Source organism: Heterocephalus glaber, unplaced genomic scaffold (assembly GCF_053883595.1).
Source record: "Heterocephalus glaber isolate CG9 unplaced genomic scaffold, H.glaber_assembly_v1.0 deba00000122, whole genome shotgun sequence".
Classification (NCBI taxonomy): Eukaryota; Metazoa; Chordata; class Mammalia; order Rodentia; family Bathyergidae; genus Heterocephalus; species Heterocephalus glaber.
The window spans coordinates 71579681-71604786 of NW_028258138.1; the positions used below are offsets into that span (position 1 = coordinate 71579681).

At 40.7% G+C, this 25106-nt stretch overlaps 1 protein-coding gene and 1 pseudogene across 4 annotated transcripts; both read left to right on the plus strand.

Moving 5' to 3' along the window:
• The first annotated feature begins 1860 nt into the window (after nt 1-1860).
• On the plus strand, nt 1861-2885 carry LOC101720823 (etoposide-induced protein 2.4 homolog pseudogene; annotated as a pseudogene).
• A 4557-nt stretch (nt 2886-7442) lies between these two features.
• Nucleotides 7443-23247, plus strand: Fbxo40 (F-box protein 40). 4 transcript variants are annotated; one of them, XM_087209202.1, is made up of 5 exons: nt 7443-7665; nt 7747-7883; nt 17212-17241; nt 18374-20281; nt 22872-23247. In XM_087209202.1, the coding sequence occupies exons 3-5, from the start codon at nt 17239-17241 to the stop codon at nt 23082-23084; spliced, it is 2124 nt and encodes a 707-aa protein (XP_087065328.1). In that variant the 5' UTR covers nt 7443-7665; nt 7747-7883; nt 17212-17238; the 3' UTR covers nt 23085-23247. The 4 variants fall into 4 exon arrangements, with proteins under 4 accessions (XP_087065328.1, XP_004835689.1, XP_087065326.1 ...); XM_004835632.4 differs by having other exon boundaries at nt 7777-7883; XM_087209200.1 differs by lacking the exon at nt 17212-17241.
• The last annotated feature ends 1859 nt before the right edge of the window (nt 23248-25106 follow it).

Below are 25106 nucleotides of genomic sequence, written 5' to 3' on the forward strand. Positions count from 1 at the left end.
TAAGGGTGTGCGATAACTAAATTAGTCTACTGATTGGTTTAGCATAGTTCTGGTTGTGGATAATGGGAAGCCCATCCTTGGTGTGGGTGGCACCAACAGGTTTGTACCCTGGATGGACTATAAGGGGAAAAGAAAGCAAGCTCACTGCGCACTGCCTCACTGCCTTGCTGCCTCCTGCCTGACCTGCTATGGACTGTTTCTCCTCCTCCATGCCCCTCTGCCATACCACCTTGCCTTGGAGACAGCTAACTATGGACTGAAACCTCTACAAACTGAGCTAAAATAAACCTTTCCTCCTTTAACTTGTGAGTGTTGGGTATTTTGTCTCAGCAATGAGAATAGTAACTAAGACAACAGGATAATAACTCAACATTAAAAAATCAATAGCTTTAGTATATACCAACAATAGACTAGTGGAGAAAGAAATCAGGAAAACTGTTCCACCCATAATAGCTTCAAATAAAATGAAATACCTAAGGATCAGTGTAACCAAGTCCAAACTTCAGAACACTGAAGAAACTGGAAGCACCAGAAAATGGAAAGACCTCCCGTGTTTATGGATTTAATATTGTTAAAATGCTCATATCACCCAAAGAAATCTATATAGATTAAGCACAATCTCCATCAAAATTCCAATGGCGTTCTTCACAGAACTGGAAAAAACAATTCTAAAATTCAAATGAAAACAAAAAAGACCCCAGTTAGCCGAAGCAATCCTAAGCAAAAACAGCAAGGTTGGGGGCCAGGGATTTAGCTCAGTGGCATGATGCCTCCCTTGAAAGCGCAAGGTCCTGAGTTTGATCCCTGATACAAAAAAAAACAAACAAAGAAACCAAACAAACAAAATGTTCAGGGCATCACAATGCCTGATTTTAAATTATATTATAAAACCTTAGAAACCAAACCAGAATGGCACTGGCAAAAAATAGACACATAGACTAGTGGAATAGAATAGAGGACACAGAAACAAACCCACAGAGCTATAGCCATCTGATTCTCAACAAAAGAGACCAAAACACATGTTGGAGAGGATAGTCTTTTTAACAAATGGTGCTGGGAAAACTGGATATCTACTTGTAGAAGATTAAAATTAAATACTTTTCATCCTGTACAAAATTCAATTCAAAATGTATCAAAGTCCTTGGTGTAAGATCTGAAACTTTGAAACAGCTAAAATAAAACATAGGGAAAACACTTGACACCATGGGCACAAAGACTTCCTGAATAAGACTACTGTGTAGCACAGGAAATAACAGTGAAAATCATTAAATGAAAATACTGTATATCAAATTGAAGAGTTTTTTCATAGCAAGGGAAACAAGCAATACAATGAAGAGAAAACCTACAGAGTAGGAGAAAATCTTTACCAGCTACTCTTCTAACAGGATTAATATCTAGAATAAAGAACTCAAAAAACTTAACACCAAAAAAAATCAAATAGCCCAATTAATAAATGGGCAAAAGAATTAGACACTTGTCAGAAGAAGGAGTATAAATGGTCAATAGGTATATAAAAAATGTACAACTTTTTTAGACATTAGAGAAATGCAAACCAAAACTAAAGTGAGGCTAGGCATGATGGTGTGTGCCTATAATCCCAGCACTCCTAAATAACCAAAGGGTAAAGAAGAAATCATAAGGAAAATTAGAAAATACTTTGAAATGAATCAATAGCATGGCATTCTGGCCCATGTCCAGTGTGGATACAGTGGCCCTGGCCTGGGAGCACCCTCACAGAGTATGCTGACAGCCAGAGAAGCTGGTCAGGATGGTGGTGAGTGAGGGAACTGCTGGTCCTTCATGTTGAGAATTTGGGCCACTTCTTGCTCCTCTGCAATTGATAAGACATCTGGGTAGCAGATGGCAGATGGCCTCAAAACCCTTTTCCATAACCTTGGCAGGTGAATTGAAAACTCCATCTGAGGCATTTTTACTATCTCAAGCTAGATGCTAAAATCCAGCAAAATAGAGTGGAGCAGCACAGAGGGCAAGTAGTCTCTTGGCTCAGAAGAGAACCTGAAGTACAGAGCAGAAGCAAGAGAGTGAGTTATGTATTATTAGCAGAATTTTCCGGGACTGTGCTTGGAATGGTAGAGTATTCTGGGTCAGTCTCCTGTTGTTTTATCAAGTATTTATTCCTGTACTTCAGTCAGTAACAGCCCAAATTATTCGTGATACATCACCACCTGGAGATATTTGGTCATGGCTGAATTCTCTTGTCAGTTTTCAGTGCTCTTGGAGGGCTGCCCCTGTTTGTGCTTAGCAAAGTTGTGAGTACCATCTGGTTTTAAGATCTAGCTGACCTGGCATTTGAGGCATCAGAGAGGAAGCCTTGCCCATTCCCCGGTGTTAGCAAAGTACTTCCTGATGTTTTCTTCGCCTTTTGCTGCAGGCTCTTTCCTTATCCAGGGGATGTTTCTGAGTCTCTTTCTCATCCTTCTTGTTGGTCAGCTGGTTAATCTACTGCAGATGTCCCTGCAAAGCACTGTACTGCTTCAAATATCATTGGTTCAATAAAGGAATTGAAATACATCAGCGATTGTCAAACATAGAAAGGAACTGGCCTTGCTACTTTGGATTAGGTTTGCCCTTGGCTTTCCCACAGCAGTGCAGTCCTCATATATTATCAGTGCTGCCTCTTCTTGATCCTCTTTCTTTTATTCAACATCAGTGCCAATGGAGCAAAGACCCTTTCAAAAGCATGCCTTTCCCCATTGCATCTCTTTTCTTTGGTGGTCTTCTGGCAACAGATTCTTCTTCCATAAGACAGGTGCTCTGAGCAAGACAGACTTGCTCTGAGCAGCTCCACCTCTGCAGAGAAGTTCCCTTCACCACATCCATCTCCTGCCACACTGAAGGCTGCTGCAGGCCACCAAGTCCCCTGACATCTGGAGGGGGTGGGTAGGCTCGCAGAGAGGCTGTGGCAGCTTTTTTCTCTGTTCTCTTCCCCTAGCCAAGAAAGGTGGGACTAGCTCTGCCCAGGATCCTTGGCATATTCCCTTCTCTTTTCTTTTTATTTCTCCTTCTCTTTAAGGAATTGGAATTGTTGTCTCTTATGCACATTAGGCAGAATCTTTCTGACACCAGTGTGTGGATTTTTAGCACCATCATGAATCTGAATGGACTACAGGTTTTTCTGTAGCTGTTTTATCGCATTTGCCAGCCCCTGTGCCTGGACTGATTTGAATACCTTTTTTCCTCTTGCCATTTACCCTCCTACTTGTTCCTTCTGCCTTCCAGGACCCTTGAATGAATGGATTTTGGAATTCTAGCTGTTGTGTTTTGTGGATTTGTTGTTTTTCTTTGAAGCACATACTTTGGATGTGGGAGGTAAAAGGCTGTCTCAGTTGCTCCTTGTCTCTCCCTTGACAGCTACTGCTGCCTTATTTCTTGGACGAGACAAGCCAAAAATGGTGCCAAAATTTGAAAAATGAAGAGTGAAAGGGTAAGGGAAGAACTGGTTCTGTAGAACAAACTTTGGCCAAAAAAAGAAAGGAAAGGATAAAAAGCAACATAAAAGTGCACTCTGCATCTAGGAAACAGAGTGGGCTATTGAGGAGCATGACAGCGGGCTCCTCATGGCATTTGGTCTCCTTTATGGGGTCCACATCTCGTTGGAACCCATGAGAAGTTCTACATCCGGGTCCTGAGAATCATCTGGCACCACCCTTGGATCTTGCAATCGACAGGTCCCGTCCCCATCCATTTCTCCAGCCAGCTTTGGCATGCCCCACCTCCTACGTCAGTGATGTTTGGTGTCATTTTAAGAGACTAAATATGGGGAGGGAGGGAAGATGTCAAAACAGTTGTCCAATTTTAAAATGTCACAATTAAATGTGAGCTGGTTTCATACACACACAAACACACCTGAAACGGCACCCCAAAACTCTACTGGGTGATGCCAAATCAGCATTTAGAAGGAAACTTATACCAGCAAATACAGTGGTACCTCAGTTCACAAACTTAATTGGACCACGATTCTGGGGAAGATGGCCAAGTTTGTGATCATGCAAGGAAGATGGCTTTGGACATGTTCAACATCCTATGCAGAATTCGCAAACGAAAGCAAAATTTTGCAGAATGCTTCTGTTTGTGAACTGAATTGCTCAGGAACAAAAGCGTTCATGAACCGAGGCATTACTATACCTATAAACAGGTAAGAAGCTGGCATAGTTATATTAATACTTGTCAAATTAAACCTTTTTTTGTTTTTGTTTTTGTTTTTGAGACAGGGTCTTGCTATGTAGTTCAGGTTGGCTTTGAACTTGCAGGGATCCTCCTGCCTTAGCCTCCCAAGGGCTGGGATTATAGGTGGGTGCCAGCATGCTTGGCTTTGTCAAATTAAACTTTAAGGCAAAACACTTTATTAGAAAAAAAGTATACTAGACAATGGCAAAAGCAACAATTAAACTGAAACATAATTCTGAACTTGAGTATAGTTAGTAACATATACCCCAAATATATGAAGCACAAATTAGTAAAATCTTTGGAAAAACTAGGGAAATACATAATAATATCAAATACTCTCAATAATTGATAGGTAACACAGATTCAAATTTAGTATGAGTGGAAAAGATTTAACAACAGAGTTAACAAGAACAATTTACTGGAAGTATGGAGATTTTTACATCTAACTGGTAGAGAGTACATATTATTTCAAGACACATAGGCCACAAAACAAATATTAACAAACTTGAATGAATCAATAACACACAGACATCATTCACTGATCACAAAACAATAAAATAAAAACTCTCACCTCTCCTATTTATTTATTTATTTTCACCTTTCGTATTTAGAAAATAAAATCAATTGAGGAAGAAATTAAACTTTGAATAATCTGGCCATACAGATATAATAATGATCTGGAGCAGCATTTTGAGGGAAGTCAGTACCAGGCTTTTAGGTCTCTGTTACTCCTAACATTCTAGGTCATCACAAAAGGACCTGGCAAAGTTAGGCTGTAGAACTGGGACTGGAGCCAGGCATGGTGGCACACGCCTGTAATCCCAGCACTCAGGAGGCTGAGGCAGGAGGATCACCATGAGTTTGAGGCCAGTCTGGCCTACATAGTGAGTTCAAGGCCAACCTGAACTATGTAGTGAGACTCTATCTCAAAACAAAATAAAACGAAGCAAAACAAAACAAAAAACAAAAAACAAAAAAAAACTGAACTGGGACTGGGCCCTTATGCTAGGAGAAATTTTTTGTTTTGGTTTGGTTTTTCACTTTTGATTTTTTTAAACTAGACTATTTGTACAGCAATTTTAGGTTTGCAGCACATTGAGCAGAAGGTAGAGTTCCCACAGCTCCCCATCCTTACATATGTACAGCCCTCTTCACTGTTGATATCTCCTACCAGAGTGGCGCCTTTGTCACACTGAGCCCATTGGTACATCATTGTAACTCCAAACCCATAGTTTATGTCAGGTTTCATTTTTGATGTGGTACATTCTAAGGGTTGACAAATGTGTAATAACATGTATCCACTGTTAATAGTATCATAAATCTTATAGGATAGTCTCACTGCTTAACGTAATTCTTAGCTCCACCTGTTTATTCCTCCCTGCCCAGACCCTTGACAAACACAAATTATTTTACTGTCTTCATAATTTTACCCTCAAATCAGTAAATTTTTACCTTAAAAACTAGAAAAGGAAGTACAAACTAAATCCAAAGGAAGTAGAAAGAAGGAAAAAAAGCCTATAGCAGAAATAAATGAAATGGAGAATAAAAAGGCAATACAGACAAATCAATGAAACAAAAAAGTGGTTGTTTAAAGAGATCAACAAAATGAGAAACTTTTAAGCTAGACTGAGAAGAGGGGAAGAGAAGGACAAGATAATTCAGTTACTAGAATCAGAAATGAAAGGGGATTTTATAAGCCAATTTTACAGAAGTGCAAAGCATCATAAAGGAATACTGTGAATGACTGAATGCAATCAATTAAATCACCTAGATGAAGACAAAATTCCTAATCTGACTCAACAAGAAATAAAAACACGGTGACTAAGGCTGTAAAAACAAAAAGAGCGAGTTAGTAACCAAAAACTTACTACAGAGAAAAGCCCAGGCTCAGATGGCTTCACTGCTAAATTCTACCAAATGGCTAAAGAAGAATTGAAAATTCTTAACCAACTCCTCCAAAAAAACAGAAGGAGAGGAAATATTTCTTAACTCATTCCATGAGACCAGTTTTACCTTGATATCAAAACTAAGCAAAGATCTCACAAGAAAATTACAGACTAATATCTCTTCTGAATATAAATGCAAAAACCCCAATAAAATTCTAAGAAACAAAAACCCAGCAACACATAGAAGGAATACTATACCATGACTGAGTGAGATTTATCCAGGAATGAAAGTTTGGTTCCACATACAAAAATTGGTCAATGTCATACACTATTAACAAAGGACAAAAGTCATATGGTCATCTCAAGAGGCACAGAAAAATTCCATCCCCTTTTATAATAAAGACACTCTCCTTAAATTTGATAAAACCCACAGGTAACATCATACTTGTGAATGAAAGACTAAGGTCAGGGACAAGTTTGGGATGGCCCCGCTCACCACTCTTGTTCAACATAGTATTGGAAGTTCTAGGCCAGACAAAAAACCAAGAAAAGAAAAGAAAAGAAAAGTCATCCAGATTGGAAAGGAACCAAAAAAGACTCTGTTTACAAATAGCTCGATTTGTATGTAGAAAATTCTAAGTAATCCATAAGAAAGCTATGGAACAATTTCAGAAAGTTTCAAATTACAAGATCTGTTTAGAAAATTTTTACTATTTTTCATCTGCTAGTTTTAGTAAAATACACTCACATACATCCAAATGGCATGTAGAACTTTTGAGCACTTTGTACATAGTAGACTTCACTCATGTGCTTTTTGTGTACTGATGTACATGGTCATATCAAGTAGTCTCATGCCCATTTCACAATTGGGAAAACTGAGAAAAAGAACACTCATGTAATTTAATCAAAGCCATATACCAAGAAATTAGCAAAACCAGGATTATATATTTTCTTTTCTCAGAAGATAGGTGAATGAATTTATTTGAAGAAACATAAGACCACTGGATTTGGAATTAGAACTATGTCTTTCCACTGGCAAGCCATGTGATCATAAATGAACATTTCACCTTCTCTGAACCTCTTTTTTCCATTTGTAAAAAGAAGAATTGGACTAAATGATAGCTAAGGCTCCAACCACCTCTAATGCTGTACACTGGACTTGCTTTCTACATGATTCCTACATTACAAGTTCTCTCCCTTTCCCAGCCACCTGGGAAAGGCAAGGACCAGGAGAGGACAGCCACTTACTTGTCATGACAAGAAATAGGAGAAACTGCAGCAGAACAGCACGTCACTTGCCCAAGTTGCTGCTTCAGCCAGTATGGGCTTAGGTGAGGAGCACAGTTATAATTAGAGCAGCGGCCTGAGCTGGCTGCTCCACCAGCCTTCCCAAGCACAGCTGGGCCTGCCCGAGACACACTTGGGACTCAGACACTGCTCTGGTCTTGAAAAGATCCTTCTCCAAAGGGGTTTTCTCCTCCCTTCAGGGAGAGAAAACCCATTGGCCTAAAATCCCACTTCCTATCCAGTCTCCTGTGCTAAATTCCACTGCAGGAGAGAATGAATGTTGAACAAGGGAAGGGAAAAAGTCGTAAGCTGAGCCTGGTCACATTGCCCCTTGTGATATAGTTTTATTTTTAACTTGGAAACACTCAAACTATTTCTGTTGAAGTTTTCTCCCCTTTCCTTCCCTTCCCCACAGAACTCCATGCTCTGCTGCAGCTGATGCATCGGCAGCCACCTGCCTGTGATCTTGCTCAGTGTCCAGGGACCCAGTTGTAGCAGATGCTGACTCAGCCCATGCTTAAGGTAAGCTTTTTGCACATGAGCAGGTGCATCGTGGAGACATTCAGACAAAGAGCAGGTGGGTGGGGGCTTGCTGTGCATCACCTTTGTGCCCCAGAAAAGTGGGTTGTTCAGCAAATTTGTTATAAGTGGGGGTAGGAAAAAGGTTGGTGCTGAGAATGAGACCCAGCCATTTCACATGTAAAGTCAGAGCAGCTCAGAATCTCAGCTGCTTTCTGACAGCTTAGGTTCTTTCTGCTACCACTGCAGTTGTGTCTTTAAAGTTACATAGTGGTGATGCGGGAGGGGGTAGGTAGGGAGAGGAAGGAGATGGTGGAGAAATAGGTGGAAGACCCATAACCTAGAATTTCTATTTTCCAAAGTTCAAATGCTGTGCTCTTTCTCCAGTCAACCTCTTCTGTGTTAATTGCAAGTCATTCCCAGGCAGCTTAAATTCCACCTACCATGTCACACCACTTATGGTTAATGAAACACAATTGTGCCTACTGCACGAACCATTTAAACCCTGCCTGCAGTTTAAAACCTGTTTTTCTCTAACAATATTCCATAAATGTGGCTGTCTCCTTCCTAGCGCTCTTGAATCTAAAATGCATCCATGAACTGTAAGTAAAAAGTATTTTATGAATTGAAAACCCTCTACAGGCTTATGTATCCAAACCAAAACTTGTTTCCAACTTGCACACCCAGATGGACAAAAATAAAATGACTGGGCGGGGGATTTACCTGAGTGGTTCCGGCGCCTGCCTCGCAAGTACAAGGTCCTGAGTTCGATCCCTGGTACCAAAAAAAAAAGTAAAATGACTAATGTTGCTTGAGGTACTGAAAGCTATAAAATGTAAATAGTATTTCTAGCTTCTGGAATAACTGAACAGTGTTGCGTGCACAAAAAATTGGCAAAGGTAAGGGAGCACTGATCATTTTCTTGTGTTTCTCTGGTTTAAAGTTCAGCTAAGGACATCAGGGGAATGGCCTATGCAGCAGAAGGGATTCTGTATCCCTGAACGTTGAGTGCTCAGGGTAAAGCCACCAATGCCAAGTACAAGACCAAAAGCAACTACTCAGATACCCTCATTTTGGTTCCTTCTTACTGGCCTCTGTAAGCTCCAGATGTACCTCATAACTCTGTTGGAGGTGTCTGTGTTATAATTATGCCCGTTTGCTAGGCACAAGCAAATTCATTGTGTATAATTGTCCAACTCATTTAATTATGCCAACGTTTCCATGGCACCAGGGTCTGAAATGTGTGCTGGGGCACCATCCTGGTGAGAGGAGGGTATGTTAGTTCAGGAGTAATCAAGCAGAGAGGCTGACTCACAGCTGCCCCTAGGTAATCCAGCTAATTAAGCACTTCCTTGGCCAATGCCACAGTGACTTAAAATATTGATAACACTATAGCACCAGATAGGAGAATTAACTAGCTAAGCAAATAACTGAAAAGTTTAAAGACAGATTTCTAGTGCAGGTGGAGAACAGCAGATTAAGAAGTTAAGTAGTTCTGAGGGAAGTAGTTATGTTTTTAGGTCATGGTGAAGTTACTGGAAGCTTGATATCTTGGAACCAGATGTGGAAATTATCCTCAGCCACATGGTTGTGTAAAAATCTAAAGTCAAAAGGATTATTTTAATGCTCAATGTTGTATATTTTCTTTCTCTAGAATCGAATAACTCCATAGCAAAGAAATATGTTAACACTGTAATTATGTAATAGTTAAGTATAATAATATAATTAATTTAATAATTAAAGTAGCTAATCAATTGGCTGGTTAATAGTTCAGGAATATCTTTGACCTTGAACTTCTGACCTTGTCACTTTCACTGAAGTTGAAGCTCAGAAATGAATCATTATTGTGAGGGCCAGCCACATGAGGAGGCAGAATAGTTAGTCATTGACATCATGTGAGGGGTGCTGAGAGGGCCCTTTGCCTAAAAATATCTCCCTGACATCAACCCTGTTTGCCACTAACTTTAAAATTATAATAAAGAATGTTAAAACTATTATGTGTTAATCCCATTCTCTTTGACTTGAGTCAGTGACTTAAATATACCTGCTATATGTGTTATTATGACCTTGTTGGCCTGTGACAATTGGTCACCACCTTCTCACTCTTTCAGGCTATGTCCTGTCCTGCCCTTGGTACCATCTAAGCTGCCAGCATGCTCTTGGCCACCACCATGCAGGTAGCTCTGTGTGGGGCTATGTTTTCTATCGACTCAATAAAACATCACAGTGAAGTAGGGAAAAAGCTTGAGATAGAATCAGGGGCTCTGGGAGTAACCAGTAAGACTCTACTTCTCTGAGCTCGTTTCTCCTCTAAAAAGTGAAGAAGTGAAATTAGACCCTTCCCTTTCAAAGTAAGGCCCTTGGATTGAACCAGCAGGATTGTCTGGAGCCTGGGGTAGGGGAGAATCTCAGGCCTCACCCCAGTCCCACAAATCAAGAGCTGCATTGGTCCAGGTGATTCCTATACACCTTAAATCAGAGAAGCTCTGGAATAGAGGATTTCTGGTTGTCTGCCTGCTCCAGATTGCTGACTGTAAGCCTGCACGTATTCAAAGATCAAGGTATTATTGTTACCAGCTAGCACAGGTCCTTGCTTCAGTGATAATGGAAATTAAAATGGAGGCAATCAGCACAAATTTACAGGTAAGCCATAATTGGAATGTAAGAGAAGTGGGAAAGGAATTTTAACTTGAGGATCTGGAGAGGACATAACTCTGATGAAGAAGATCAATCTGGCCCAATAACAAGGAAAAAGGACTAGTTTTAAAGGGTGCTGTCCCTTGAAACCATAATGTTAAGTGAAATAAACCAGACCCAGAAACTTAAATGTCACGTGGTTTCTCTTACATGAGAAATACAAAATATAAATAGAAAGCGAAATAAAGGATAGAAAATAAGAAGTAAGGAGATAGAGCTTTCTCATATGGGAAGGGGATTAAGAGATGAAGGGAAGGGGGAGGGAAAATGTTGAAAAAAAGAGTTAAGATGTGTCATGTGCATATGCCAACTCCTCACATTGAATGTAATCATGTGCTGGAAACAGGTACTATAAAAAATAAAAACTGGAAAAAATAAAGGTCCTGTGGTGGGCTGAGGCCTGGTTCTGTAGTTTTGGAAGAATCCTTATGGCTTGAGGGGCAGTTTTTTGTTGTTGTTGTTTTGTTTTTGGTTTTGTTTTTTTTTAAGGGGGAGAAGTTTATTTAGCTCACAGTTTGAAGAGGTTTTGGTCCATAATCGGCAGTACTCTACACGATCAGAAAAATTTTTCTAGTAAATAATTATAGAAATGATGCCTGAACATTTAGCCTTTTGAGGGGCAGTTTGTCTCCCATGAAATAGTTGTTCTTCCTGGGGGTGGGGGGGTTAGTCCCTTCTATCATGGGATAATTGGTCCAGCTTGGGGAGGTGGGGAGGTGACCTCATCACGGGGTAGCCTTGTTTTCTTTTCTCTCTTTCTTTCTCCCTCCCTCCCTCCCTTCCTTCCTTTCTGAGACAATGTCTTGCTATGTAGTTCAAGCTGGCCTTGAATTTATGGTGATTCCCCTGCCTTAGCTTCCTGAGTGCAGGGATTACAGATGTAGGTAAACACATTGCCAATGTCAGGAAAGAAAGCTGCCCACTCCCAGGCCTTCTAATGACAATGCCTTCCCACAAAAAAAAAGTCTCGGACCCCAGTGCACTGTCTGAATTTCTGAATGCTTGAGGAATTCTTTGTGGTGATTAAAGAAGCTCAAAGGGGTGGAAATTAAGGGGATTTACATTCTTGAAAAGAGTGAGATGAGTTGTTTTGCAAAGTAGGTTTGAAGATTATTAAATTGGCAGTGGTGTATAAGATCCATTGGTGTGATGGGGAATTGAAAATTGGAAGGCTAGGACCGGGTATTTAGCTCAGTGATGCTGCTGCCTGCCTCTCAAGCGTGAGGTCCCAAGTTCAAGCCCCAGGACCAAAAAAAAGAAAAAGAAAGTTGGTCTCTGGTGATTTTTTTTTTTTTTTTTTTTTTGTACTGGGGATTGAACTCGGGACCCTACATGGCAGGTGGTGGAACCACTGAGCTAAATCCCCAGCCCAAGAAGAAGAAAATTGGAAGGCTAGCCAAGGGCTACAGGAGGCACACAGTGGAAAGCAGTGGAGCCTGGCTGACGGAGGTAACTGTAAGAATGGCCTTCCTCATAGAGGAAGGACTAACACTTGAGTAACTTTTGTATACTAAACACTTTCCTTATTTTACTCTCTTGAGGCTCACACAAGCTTATGGGTTATTATGAGCCCTGTTACATGGATGAATACATTAGCTTTAGGGAGATTAATAACTTGTCACAAAGAGTGCAGCTAATTCATGAGTGTCACTGATGTACTTTGTAATGGAGGTATCAGATAAGGCTCTTGGTGTAAGTAAGATGTAAGCTGAAATCTAAATGGCAAGAAAAAGCTTATAGTGCAAATAAGGAGCAAGGGGAGAATTTTCCTGGCAGAGAGAGCAAGTACACAGATGCCCTGCTAGAGTAAGTGACCAGGCAAAGCGAAGTGCACAAGGACAAGTGGAAAGGAAAGGGGGCAAACGGGACAGCTTCTTCAGACCTTGTGGTCTATGATCAGGACTTCACAGTTTGTTTCTTATGGTGGGAATCACTGGAGATTTTAAGCAGAGGAGAAAAGACCTAATTTTATAAATTGATAAAATCACTCTTTGCTTGCAAATATGGATTATGGGTGCAAGCTGGGGGAAGTGAGTTTGATTATAAAGCCACCATGCTATTCCAGATGAGAGATCATGGTGGCTGGACATGGGCAGCAGAGGCAGAGATGGAAAGAGGTGGATAGAATTGCACACTGCCTTTCCAGATCTTTTGTCAAGCCCTTCACACCTAACTTGCAGTACTTTCTTTGTGCCTGGGGAACACAATACCACCCTGCTTGTAGCTCAGTGGTTCTCAAACGTGAGCTTCCATAGAGTCCTCTGGATTCAGTAGATCTGAATCAACAGGTCTGTGGTAGAGCCTCAGATTTGTACTTCTCACCAGTTCCCAAGTTTTACTGATCCTGTTGGTCTGGGGACCACACTTTAAGAACTACTGTTCTGGCTGCCTTGGCTTTGTCAATTTACTGCTTTGGAGTGATCCACACAGTGCCTCAACCTGCATCAAATCTAGCTGCTCTCCTCCTGCCTGATTCCAAATGGTCCTCCATTTCTTTAGAGAATTAACCACTCCTTATTTAAAGTCACACATCTGATACTCCTGCCAACTCATATTCCACTTAAATGACATCTAATACAGTCAGTAAAATTGAGTCTATATAGATCTTTGGACTATTTAAGTCTAAATTACATTATTTTGACTATCTCCCCTAACCAGGGACACTTTAAAATTCAAAGTTTGAGGACAGCACCTTCACCACATACTCTAATGAAGTTCATCAGTAAGAGGCCGGGATGTATTGCCTTTTCAGTTCACCTTATAAAGGAGAACACAGGTCATGGAAATTAAACAGGGAAATGGCACTTGGACAGCCATACTCTGCTTCAGTCTTAGATTTTTATTAATTTTTCCACAGTGAAGTTTCTACAATCTATGTGACTGATTTGGTGTTTCATTTAAATCTCAGGATCCCTATCATAGTCCAGATTTTTAACCCTAAACCTTCCCTTTCACATTTGTATTCATTGAAATGCAAAACCATCAGACCTAGATGCTTCTCTTTTCCCCTCTACTCAGAGAGGACACAATGTGGGATGTGGCCCAGAGGAGTTAAAAAAAAAATCTATATAGAGATGAAGGTGCTTCCTAAATGGAGGAAAACTGGCACTTTTTCATCTGGATAGATTACACATGTGGACACTACATTCTGTGTCCCACCTGTTGCTATAGACTTGCATTCTTGCCAAATCATGGGAATGGACCACAGATGTGTCTGTGGGTCTCCAAGACACAGTGTGCTGTAGCAAAAGTTAAAGAGTTTGTGCCTTAGTATCTTTGTTTGTAAACTGAAAAGGGTAATAACTATCTTTTGCAGTTGTTGTGAGGATTGAATGAGATGTTATATTACATAAATGCATATGATAGGCACCAAAATCTTATTTCTGTTCCTTCATAACACCCAAAACACAGAGAAACCTCTCAGTGTAAGAAAGTTAAATTAACCCCATGAATCCTTCCCCATGAAGGGTGCAGTCACTGTGCTCACAAGGAAGGTAATGATATATCTAGTATTATTCATCCGAGGCAATGCTGATTGGCCCCACGTAAGGTGATCAATGGACTGTCCAACTTTGTCTAGGATTGAGGAGTTTCCTAGAATATGAAACTTCCAGTGCTAAACTAGGAAAGTTTAAGACAAACCAGGATGATTGTTCACCCTATTCACCCAGCACTAATTAGAATATCAAGAATCCTGGCTTGATCCTTTTCTCACTGAAACCAGTTTTTCCCAGATATACAATAAAAGAGCTCCATGTGATTTTATGCTCTTAGGCTAATATTTGCGCTTATTCTTCCTTCTACTGCTAAACTTTTCCAGAGTGGTCCCTGTTCACCATGTATTTCTGGTTAGCACATGTCCTTTCTCAAAGTCACTTATTTGGAGCTACAGAGGCTGACAGATTTTTAAATAGTACCAGAAAGTACCACAACTGTTCCCAGCTTCAATAACACTTTCTTAGGAATCATACACTAAACGCTAAAGGGTAGGAAGGGATTGGTTCTAATTGGGTATGGTGGAGCATGACTGTAATCCCAGTATTCTAGGAGGCTGGGGCAGGAGAACTGCAAGTTTAAGTGCAGCTTGGGCAACTGTGTGACTTACCAAAACCTGTCTCCAAATAAAAATTTTAAAAAGGCTGGGAATGTAGCTCAGTGTGAAGGTGCCTGGTTCAATCCCCAGTACTGCAAAGGAGGTGAGAGGACTAGGCTTAGGCTATCATAGTGTTCCTCCAGCCAGACATATCCCTGCTGCCAGGAAAGAGTTCTCACTATAAACATGAAGCCCTCTAAAGTAGCCAAGCCTTCTTTTCTCTTCCTGGAACTGCGCTCAACATCGTGATGGATGAATGGCTACTCTGAATAGAAAGCACATGGTCACATTCTTCCAGCCAGGCTATAAGCCTGCCAACTTTGGAGTATGCACTTAATAGCTTTCCCCTCCCCTCTGAGAAAACACCACATTTCTAATGGCCAAGGGTCCCACAGCTAAAATGCCAATTTATTCTGGCAATTGCTCTTGGGGACCTCCCATAAGCAGTGGCACTGTTGTCATTATTCTTGGCAGTGGCGTTTGAGGCTTCACTCTTCATATTCTTCACATTTGTGACAATATAGTCCTGAATTGCTTAGCTCTCTATCTCTTTTCTGGATCTAGTTCTTCCCAATTTCCCCTAATGTGGTCATACATAGCTATGTATTTTGTTGTGCAGGTGTCTATTCTGTGCCCTCACTCCCCAGTCAGGGGAGTTCTCTGATCTCCATCTGATCTATCATGATGTGTAATAAATTTGCTGGACCCATCTTTCCTCCACAAGTACTTCTGTCTAAGACTTCTGTTTTTCTCAAAATGATAGCCAAAATTCGCTCTTCCTGGTTTAAAATCTTGGCATCAACTTTGACTTTTCTATTTCCATTTCCAGCCAGAGACAAAAATATGATTCTCCCTTTGTAATGTCTCCTTTCTGCCTCATCCTATCTGATTGTTTTTATTCTCATCCATACAAGCTTCCATCACTCTACGTCCTACTCTATTTATCTCTTGGCTATGTCTAGTCAACACCCAAGTTACAATGTAAATGGCTCCGTATTGTATACCAAATAATTCCAGGATCTTTAGTCAAATATTTAAGAATTTCTACAATAAGTTCACAATAAAACCAGAATGCTGATAAGTATGTGGGGAGTAAAGGCCAGACCCAGGAAGTTTCAACTGGTAACAAGTGCACCATTGACAATTGGTCTAGAGGTCATGTGTGTTTCATACATTCTGGCAGAAAAATTTTCTACATTTTGACCATGTCTTGAGACTGTGGAAGACTGAGATTGAGGAGGGTGAACTAATTTATCTGGCAGATGAAATTTCAAGGTAGCCCAATATTCAGGTTGTGGCAAGAGTACTTCTAGCTGCTTTTAGCCAGATTTATAGTGAGAATTGGGGACAAAAAGAACAGAAAAAATTTAGAAGACTTAAAACTTCTCCCAAAAAGAACTATCTCTAAAGTTGGGACCAAAACAGATGTGATTGTTGAAGAGAGAAACCCGAAATATAAAAAAGAGCAAAACAAAAGATAGGTAATAAGAAATAGGGAGATCATTTTCAAATGGCAAGGGGAACAGGATATGGAGAGAGCCATAAATGAGGGAAGGACAAGAGGGTGGAAAAAAAGAATTGAAGGGGAAAAGTGGAAATAGATCTTTTGCCAATGGGAAGGGGACTAAAAGTTGGAAGAAAAGAGAGTTAAGATGTGCTATGTTCCCTACCACATTGTAAATATAATCATCACTTACTGGAAATATGTACTAAAAAAAAGAAAAGAAAAAAGAAAGCAAGTATTTTGCATAGGGATAAAAAAGAGGGCATCTCAGGAGCCAGCAAGATTTGGCCCATTGCTGGCACATTGCTGGCATAAAAGTATTAACCTTTCATTTGAGAAGAGAGTTCCTGGGGCCCTTGCTTGAGCAAGGCCTCCTTGGGAATTGATTTCCCAGAACTAATTTCATTGTACTTAGCCATCCAGGCACTCAGAAGCTACTTCATTCCCTTGAAGGCAAGGCATCTTTTCTTCCATGTGCCATGGTTCCCACTTAGGGGAACTTTGGGACTTCTGGGACCTCTGGTGTTTTGACTCCTGCTCTGGCCACAGGACAGCTGAAGACATTAAGGTGAATGTTACGTGATAAAATATGTCACTGGCACTTAAGTTACTGCTCTGGACCAAGATGAATATGAGGCTGACCTCTCAGTAGACATGAAGTTCTAGTGAGAAAGAAAGTTAGAGGGTAACTTGGGCCAGATTGGATGAAAGGTCAGTAGGAATGCCAGGAAAATTGTCAGTAGACAATGGAGAAAACTCACAAGAAGCAACAAGCATGGTTGCCCCCAACAGAGGACAGTGTGGGTTGTGAAAAGAAGATGGGCCAGCATGGACTCTGTTGGAAAAGTCAGATTTCATCATGTAGCAGCTGTGTAATCTTGGAAAAAGCCTCCATTTCCTTGGCTGTAAAATGGGGGGAATTTCTCCAGGATGGTTGAGGAATTAATGAGAGAGGTGAAGTCTCTTTGGCCACTGCTAAAATAAATAATCACACTACTTTTCTTACTAATCATTCATATTCATATTTCCCCCTACAGTTAAGAAGCAAGACAAATTGAGAAGCTATGGTAAGTAACACATTTTTACTGAAGCTTCACTTTCACAGGTCCAGGTCTTGATTTATTTTTTTTTTCAGGTCTTGATTTATTTAACTGGTAGCTGAAATGGCTAACAGACTTGTATTTGTGGTTTGATTTATTGGCAAGAAATTGACATAGAATAAAGGGAAAGCAAAAAATTGAGAACAATTTGTGAGCAAAGATTTTTAGTGAATATTTAAAAATAAGGTTTCCAACACATAAAAATGATACATTTTTGAGGAGATGAAATGTTAATTACCCTGACTTGATCATAACACATTGTATATGTGTATTGAATTATACTGTACCCCATAAATATATATAAATAGTATGTCAAAAATAAAATAGCAAAAAAGCCAGTAGTAATCTACACTTGATCTTAGCCAAAAGGCCAAAATGGCTAATAATTCCTTCATTCAGCAAATATTATTGAGAAGTTACAATGATCCAGGCCCCATGCCAGGTCCTAGGGTGAAAATGTGAGCTAAAGCAGGCCTCCAGTGTGCCCTCTGAAGGTGAATGGCTGAGTGAATGACAGCACACCCATATTCTGGAATGTTGTACTGCCATTATGAAGAAAATGTGCAAAGAATAATTAATAAAATAATCTAGTCTCATGTTACAATAGTAAAAAGCGGAGACATAAATAGTAAAAGGGAAGACACAAAATTGTATTCATAGTATTAACAACATGATATAAATCACCCATAACCCACAACTCAAAAATAACAACTGTCAACATTGTATTCCATAACATTCAGATTTTTTTGTTTTTTTGTTTTGGTACCAGGGATCGAACTCGGGTCCTTGCTCTTGCGCAGCAGGCAATGAAACAACTGAGCTAAATCCCCAGCCCACATTCAGCCTTTTCCATTCTAAACATATCTACTATATATGTAGAAGAAACTATTCAAAGATTTTAAGTGTTGATAGTCATTATTCCTTGATTGTGGGATTATAATGGATTTTTTTCTCCTACGATTCTCACTATTACAAGGTTCCTATGACAGTCACAGAGAGACAGGAAATGAATTAATTAAAGCACAGTCACAGGCATGCATTGAGCTTCTCTTCCTGCATTCATTTGCTTTCTCTTTTCCTTTGTCCGTGGTGTGTACAGGGCAAGGTACACAGGCCCCCACCTGGGCAACACAGGCATTGTGAGGGATGCATCAACCACCACTGCCATGTTCCTGTGGAGCCTGGTGTCTCCTGCCTGGTGATAAATTGCCACCTGCTGTGTGGTGCAACTTTCCACATGTGCAAAGAGACAGAGCACGAGCTCCTGTGTCCTTTAGAGCAGGTTCCGTGCCTCAACTCCGAATATGGCTGCCCCCTTTCCATGTCCCGTCACAAGCTGGCCAAGCACCTGCAGGTGTGCCCAGCCAGTGTAGTCTGCTGCTCCATGGAATGGAACCGCTGGCCAAACGTGGACTCAGACACAGTCCTTCATGAGAACATCATGAAAGAGGCTCCGAGTGAGGAGTGTTTGGACACAGCCCTTGCCTTACAGGACCAGAAGGTCCTCTTCAAATCCTTGAAAATGGTAGAACTCTTCCCAGAAACTAGAGATGCCACTGAGGAGGAACCCTCTATGAATGGTGAAACCAGTTGGGAAGAAATGGCAGGAGCAGTGGGGGGAGTGGGTGCCATTTTGGAACCACATGCAGCAGCTAAAGGTGAAATGATAGAATTGAGCCAAGAAGAACGAGAGGCATTAGCCAAAACCAAAGAAGGGATGGACCTGGCCAAGTTTGACCAGTGGGAAAACATGTTCAGCAAAGAGCATGCAGCCTCTGCTTTAACAAGTACACCAACAAGGAGTGAAAACAAGAGTGAAAAAGCCGCAGGGAAAGAACACAGTTCCAGTGGCAATAACATGACAGACACAGAAGTTGCTGCGAAAGGGGCAGAACCACAGGATGACCAGAAGCAACAGAACTTGTCTGCAGTCATAGAAAAGACAGGGCTTGCCCCCTGGCAGGATGGTGTTCTGGAAAGACTGAAAACAGCTGTGGATGCAAAGGACTATAATATGTATCTAGTGCACAATGGGCGGATGCTCATTCACTTTGGTCAGATGCCTGCCTGTACACCCAAGGAGAGAGACTTTGTTTATGGCAACCTTGAGGCTCAAGAAGTTAAGACTGTTTACACCTTCAAAGTTCCTGTGAGCTACTGTGGAAAGCGAGCTCGGCTTGGAGATGCTATGTTGAGTTGCAGGCCAAGTGAACACAAGGCTGTGGATACTTCAGATTTGGGGATCACTATAGAGGACCTGCCCAAATCAGATCTCATCAAGACCACCCTCCAGTGTGCTTTGGAAAGAGAACTCAAAGGCCACATCATCTCTGAATCCAGGAGCATTGATGGGCTGTTCATGGATTTTGCCACACAGACATACAACTTTGAGCCAGAACAGTTTTCCTCTGGGACAGTGCTAGCTGACCTCCTTAGCACAACTAACCTGGGGGGACTCCACGTGGAGCTCCACAGTGAGTGTGTCACCAGGAGACACAACAAGAGCAGCTCCACCTTTACTTTCACCTGCAACAAATTCTTCAGAAGGGATGAATTCCCCCTGCACTTCAAGAACGTCCACACAGACATTCAGTCAGGCCTCAACGGCTGGTTCCAGCATCGATGCCCCCTCGCCTACTTGGGATGTACATTTGTTCAAAACCATTTCCGTCCCCCAGGGCAAAAGGCAAAAGTCATCTACAGTCGAGAGCTCAAGACCTTTGCCATCAAGCCAGAGGTTGCTCCAGAGCTGAGTGAGGGAAGGAAGAACAACCATCTCTCAGGCCATGGAGGAAAAAGCCAGAATTGTCTAACTAACCTGCCCCTGGAGGTTTTGCAGTACATTGCTGGGTTCTTGGACAGCATCAGCCTGTCCCAGCTCTCACAGGTATCCACACTGATGAGGAATATCTGTGCCACTTTGTTACAAGAGAGAGGAATGGTCCTCTTGCAATGGAAGAAGAAGAAATATTCCCATGGAGGAACTTCCTGGAAAGTCCACAGAGAGGCAAGTTAATACTCATTCATTCAACAAATACTTATTGAGAGTTTTCAATGTGCCAAGCACTGTACAGTTCCTGCAAATATGACTGATTCAATAAGATCAATCTGCTAAGGAATATGATAAGGTTAAATATATATATATATATATATATATATATATATATATATATATATATATATATGCTAGTGCCTGTATCTCTGTCTGTATGTTCTGAATGTTTTCTGTTTGCTCAGAAAACTTTGTAGAAGATGAGCTCTTTCTACAGCTCATCTGTCTGCTGTTCCTCTGCAGATTGCCTCAACTGGGCCCTTTGCCTTTCAGCTTCCAATTGGGCTAATTCAATGGGAGGCATTGAGGAGGGGAAGCATGGGTTGAGGGATCTGTTCTTCTGACTTCTTTCCTGCATGGCACCTTGAACTGGTTATGTCCCTCCACTGAAGGTGTCTGTATCAGGAGACTCTCTCCACACAGTTATTCATTCTGGGTTCCAAGGACCAACCTCCTTCTTCCCTTCCATATCATGTGACTTTCCTTTACTATGCCCATGAATTTTAAACATCATTCTTTAAAAAATCCTTTAAAGTTACCCTGTTTAAGCGTGCCATATGTTTCCTGCTTGGACTCTGATACGAGAGGGCAACAAATTCTTCTCAGTGCTATGTCAATTAATTTTTAAAAGTTTTGTTTTCATTTTTGCAGTACTGGGGATTGAACTCAGGGCTTTGCACATGTTAAGCAAGTGCCCTACTACTGAGCTACAGCTTTAACCCTCAATTAACTTTTTAAGGTAGTTTTTTGCCTTTAATAAAAGGATTTTGAAATGCTAAATGAATTCGGTCCACTGATTCCCCCTGGTTCAAATGCTTATTTAATTTTTCAGAAAATTCCACTGTTTAAATCAAAGACTTTCCCTTCAGTAAAATCTTGTCCTTTTTTCTCAGTTGGATACTATTTGTTTAGCTGTATTATAACTTCTACATAAGTGAGATTTTTAATTCATCATATCCAAGGTACCTATAAAAACCTTTCTCAGAGTAAATATGTTGGTAATAGCATCATAAATATATGATATCTTTTGAGGTCAATAATTCTATAATCTCACTAATCTCACTGTGGTATTTCTTCTTAATATGTATTTGCAAATTGGCATCTGAGAGTTGATTTTTATTATGTCTGAAATATCTATCTTATATATTTCCATTATTGATTTCCTGAGCAGTCTTCTTCAAAATATAATTAATGGCTCTCCCTAATGTATCCATGCCTACATTCATCCATGTATTAAACTCTGAATACCAACCATGTATTGGGGATAAACCTGAATAAGACCACAATACTGCCTTCAGGAATAGTTGTTTCTAAAACTGTCTAAGCCTGGTGTGGTTGACAAGCCTATAATCCCAGCACTTGGGAGGCTGAGGCAGGAGGATCACCACAAATTCAAGGCCAGTTTGGGTTTAAATAGTGAGGCCAGCCTGAACTACATGGGAAGACCTTGTCTCAAAAAACCAAAACCAAATCAAAACAATAACAACAACAACAACATAAAAACCTATGTAATACTGTATCTTCCTCTATAAAATCAAATGCAAATAATTTCATTTATTTGCTAAGAATCTGATTACCTTTTGGTTCAAGTTGGTTCCCAACCCAGTGTTTGCTGACCACTCTTGGATATCATTTGGGACAAACTAATTTCCTTGCAGAAAGGAATAAAGGGAAAATAATAAGTTCCCAGCAAATACTTTCCTATACAAGGAAACAAAACAAAAACCTGAGGATGATGTAGTCAAGTTTAAAAGATCTCAGTTTATGCCTCCTCTTAAATCCAGATTTTAAAACTAGTGACTTTGCCACCAATTCCAGGTGGAGAGACCATAGAGTACTTTATGGGTACTAGACTCATGGAATATTTGTTTGGGAGTTCCTATTCTAGTGAGACTTTTTATTAGTTAGGGTACTTTTACTCTCAAACTACAGAGAACCAGCCTGAAGTAGCGTAAATGGTAATGTATTAGCCTATATAACTAAAACCCATTAGCTTCAGGTAAGGCTTGACCCAGAAGCTCAAAAATGCCCCCCAAGTGACCTTTATCTTCCTATTTTTTAACTATACTTTCTCAATGTTGGCTACATTCTACAACTGTTCTTCCATGGTGGTCTCTGGTGATTGCTGGCCCTTTTTTGAACTATAGTTTCCCAGTTCAAATACAGAAGGAAAAAGATAATCTGATTTTGGATATCTTAAACCAAAGTTCTAGAGTCAAGTCTTATTGGGGCCAGTTGTCCTGATTCAAACTGTATCTACTGTAGAACCAATCACTGGTGCTAGTGGAGGAGCAGAGGAGGACGTGTGTCAATATGCTGATTGGTGACAGTCAGTAGAACACAACTACAAGCCTGGATGGGCAGATGATTAACTGGAAGGGGAAGCTAGGAACTGGATGCTGGGGAAGAAACTGATAAATATCTGTAGCGGCCACTGAGCAGCGGAAGCTAAGCACAGGAAGAGAGGCATTCCTAATACTGTTTATACATGGTGCACCTGAGGGAATAGCCTGGTTCACCTTTGAACTTCTGTCTTTCCCAACAGATCTGGCAATTCAGCAGCCTGTTCTCCAAAATCAAGAGCTGGGAGTTTAATGAAGTTACTTCCATGTCTGAGCACCTGAAGGCGTGTCCTTTCAACATTGTAGAGCACAAGACCGACCCGATTCGTTTGACCAGCATGTGCCAACCCCGTGAGCAGGCCCAGGAGAGCTTAGTTTCCACCTTTAGAGCCAGATCAAGAGGAAGACACACCTAAAGATCCAGATGTTACCATGCTTGGACTTCTCCTTGGAGTTGTTAAAAGCAGGACAGTGTGTGGTTTGTGGACTCAGCTCCGTAGCTGTGCATCTGCATCTCTGGGTGTTAAAACATGCAATGTCCTTCAAACCTTGCACTTGGCATAAAAATTTCCTAAGCTATGGCTTGTACTACAGTGCCACACTGATGTCTGTTTTCTTTTTTTAAATAGATCAGTCTGAAGAGAAAATAAGTAACTTGAGGCCATTTGGAAAATGAACCCAGATCCTGTGGAGATGAGAGAACAATAAAATTCCATAACCAGAATAAGCCTGTGATTTTACCTAGGGCTTTTTAATTTACAAAGCACTTGCAAACTCATGTGGCAGACAATGCAGGACAGCAACTGAGAGGCAGAGAGTTATCTTCCAGCCTGAAGGTTCTGGAGTCAGGTCTGTCTTCCAGAAAATTCCAGGGCTTCTTTTAGTCCCCTTATTGCCTCTAAGCCCAGATGGGCTCAGCTCAGCCTAACCGAACAGAGCTGCCATGAGGGCATCACAGACCAAAAGATGAGAGTGTAATGAGGCCATTGAATTTATTCTGTAGAATCTTGGCAACATATAGAAGGAAAGCTTTGAAAAATTAAGGAGAGCCCAGAGGAGACATTGTATTTATGGAGAAAATTGGGATAAAGACACAAGTCTACTTCTGAACATTTTAATAATGATTTAAGAGTTGAGAATGTTCTTTCTTAAAAAGAACATTCTAGGCCTGGCTTAGGGATGGCACAGGCATAGCCCAGTGTCACTTCATGTCATCAGAAGTGACATCAATTCATAACACCAACCTCAGTGTCATGTCAGATTGCACAGGGTGGTCCAAAGACATCACACATACAGCAGAGTCCAGACAAAGTCCACTGAAGTCCTTGTAGTATCAGCCATCAGGTCCTAGACACCCCTGGGGTACTGTTTGGGGTTTTGGAGAGGAAGATAATAATATAATGGGTTCCTAAAATTGCTCCTACCAATTACTGGTCATGCCTCCAGCCTGTCAAAAATGGATGACACTGCTATTTTTGGTAACAAACTGAATATGTGTGAGAACAGAAATTTTAAAACATAATAAAAACTATTATCTCCTACAGCAAGTTTTCTCAGCCTTGAAACTAGTGAGATTTTAAACTGGATAACTTTTTGTCATAACTCTTTGTCTCTGTCCCATGTATTATAGGATATTTAGCAGCATCCTTGGCCTTTATCCATTAGATGCCAGTAGCACCCCCATAATAAACAACCAAAAAAGATCTCCAGACCCAATGTCCTTGGGGAGCAAAATAGGTCCTGGCTGAGAACCACTGTCCTAAGTATGTTGTAGAAGTGACAGTGAGTTAGAATACACTTATTTTTTTAGTACAGCAAAATATAGCCTCACATAGTTAATGAAAATGGCTACGGTTTAATGTAGTTCTTATTTATCTAGTAATACCAAGTTGGGAACTAGATGGGGCTGGTTTGCTTGATATGACTTTATGTCCTTGAGCCGCATGCAAGAATATAACCTTTCTACTCTCTCCCAGGTAATATAATTGAAGCTAGAAAGTTTGAATTATTTGTTGTGTTTGTATCCCTCTTACCTTAATTGGTGCCATTTTACCAGCAGTTCTCAGGCAAGTGAGAAAGAGGGAAAATGGGACAGGCATCGTAAGGAAGCAGAAAAAAAAGAATTTAGCCAATGAAAGAAAGAGTCTCGTCAATCTGGGCGTTGTTGTTACCTGGGTCTTGCTCTGACCATGGGCCAGAGCTGGCACAGATGAAGCAAACTCCACCTCACCAAAGAGTCACGATGGAAGTAGAGCAAGTCCCAGAGCAGAAATAGCCTCAATTTTTTTCATTATATTGTGCCACTTGGTACATTTGGTAATGTTATTCTCTATTTCTTAATATTTATTGTTTCATTTATATTTTGCATTTGTATACAAGCTACCATTTTTGAAAACTGTAGAGTGTGATTTTGGTTTTTTATTCAGTGAAGATGAGTA

Excerpts from the sequence above, each read along its gene's own strand:
- Fbxo40 (XM_087209200.1), top strand. The coding sequence starts at position 7,860 with ATGCTGACTCAGCCCATGCTTAAG. Across the intron at positions 7,884-18,373 it reads TGACTCAGCCCATGCTTAAG|GGCAAGGTACACAGGCCCCC; the intron begins GTAAGCTTTTTG and ends TGGTGTGTACAG. Across the intron at positions 20,282-22,871 it reads CCTGGAAAGTCCACAGAGAG|ATCTGGCAATTCAGCAGCCT; the intron begins GCAAGTTAATAC and ends CTTTCCCAACAG.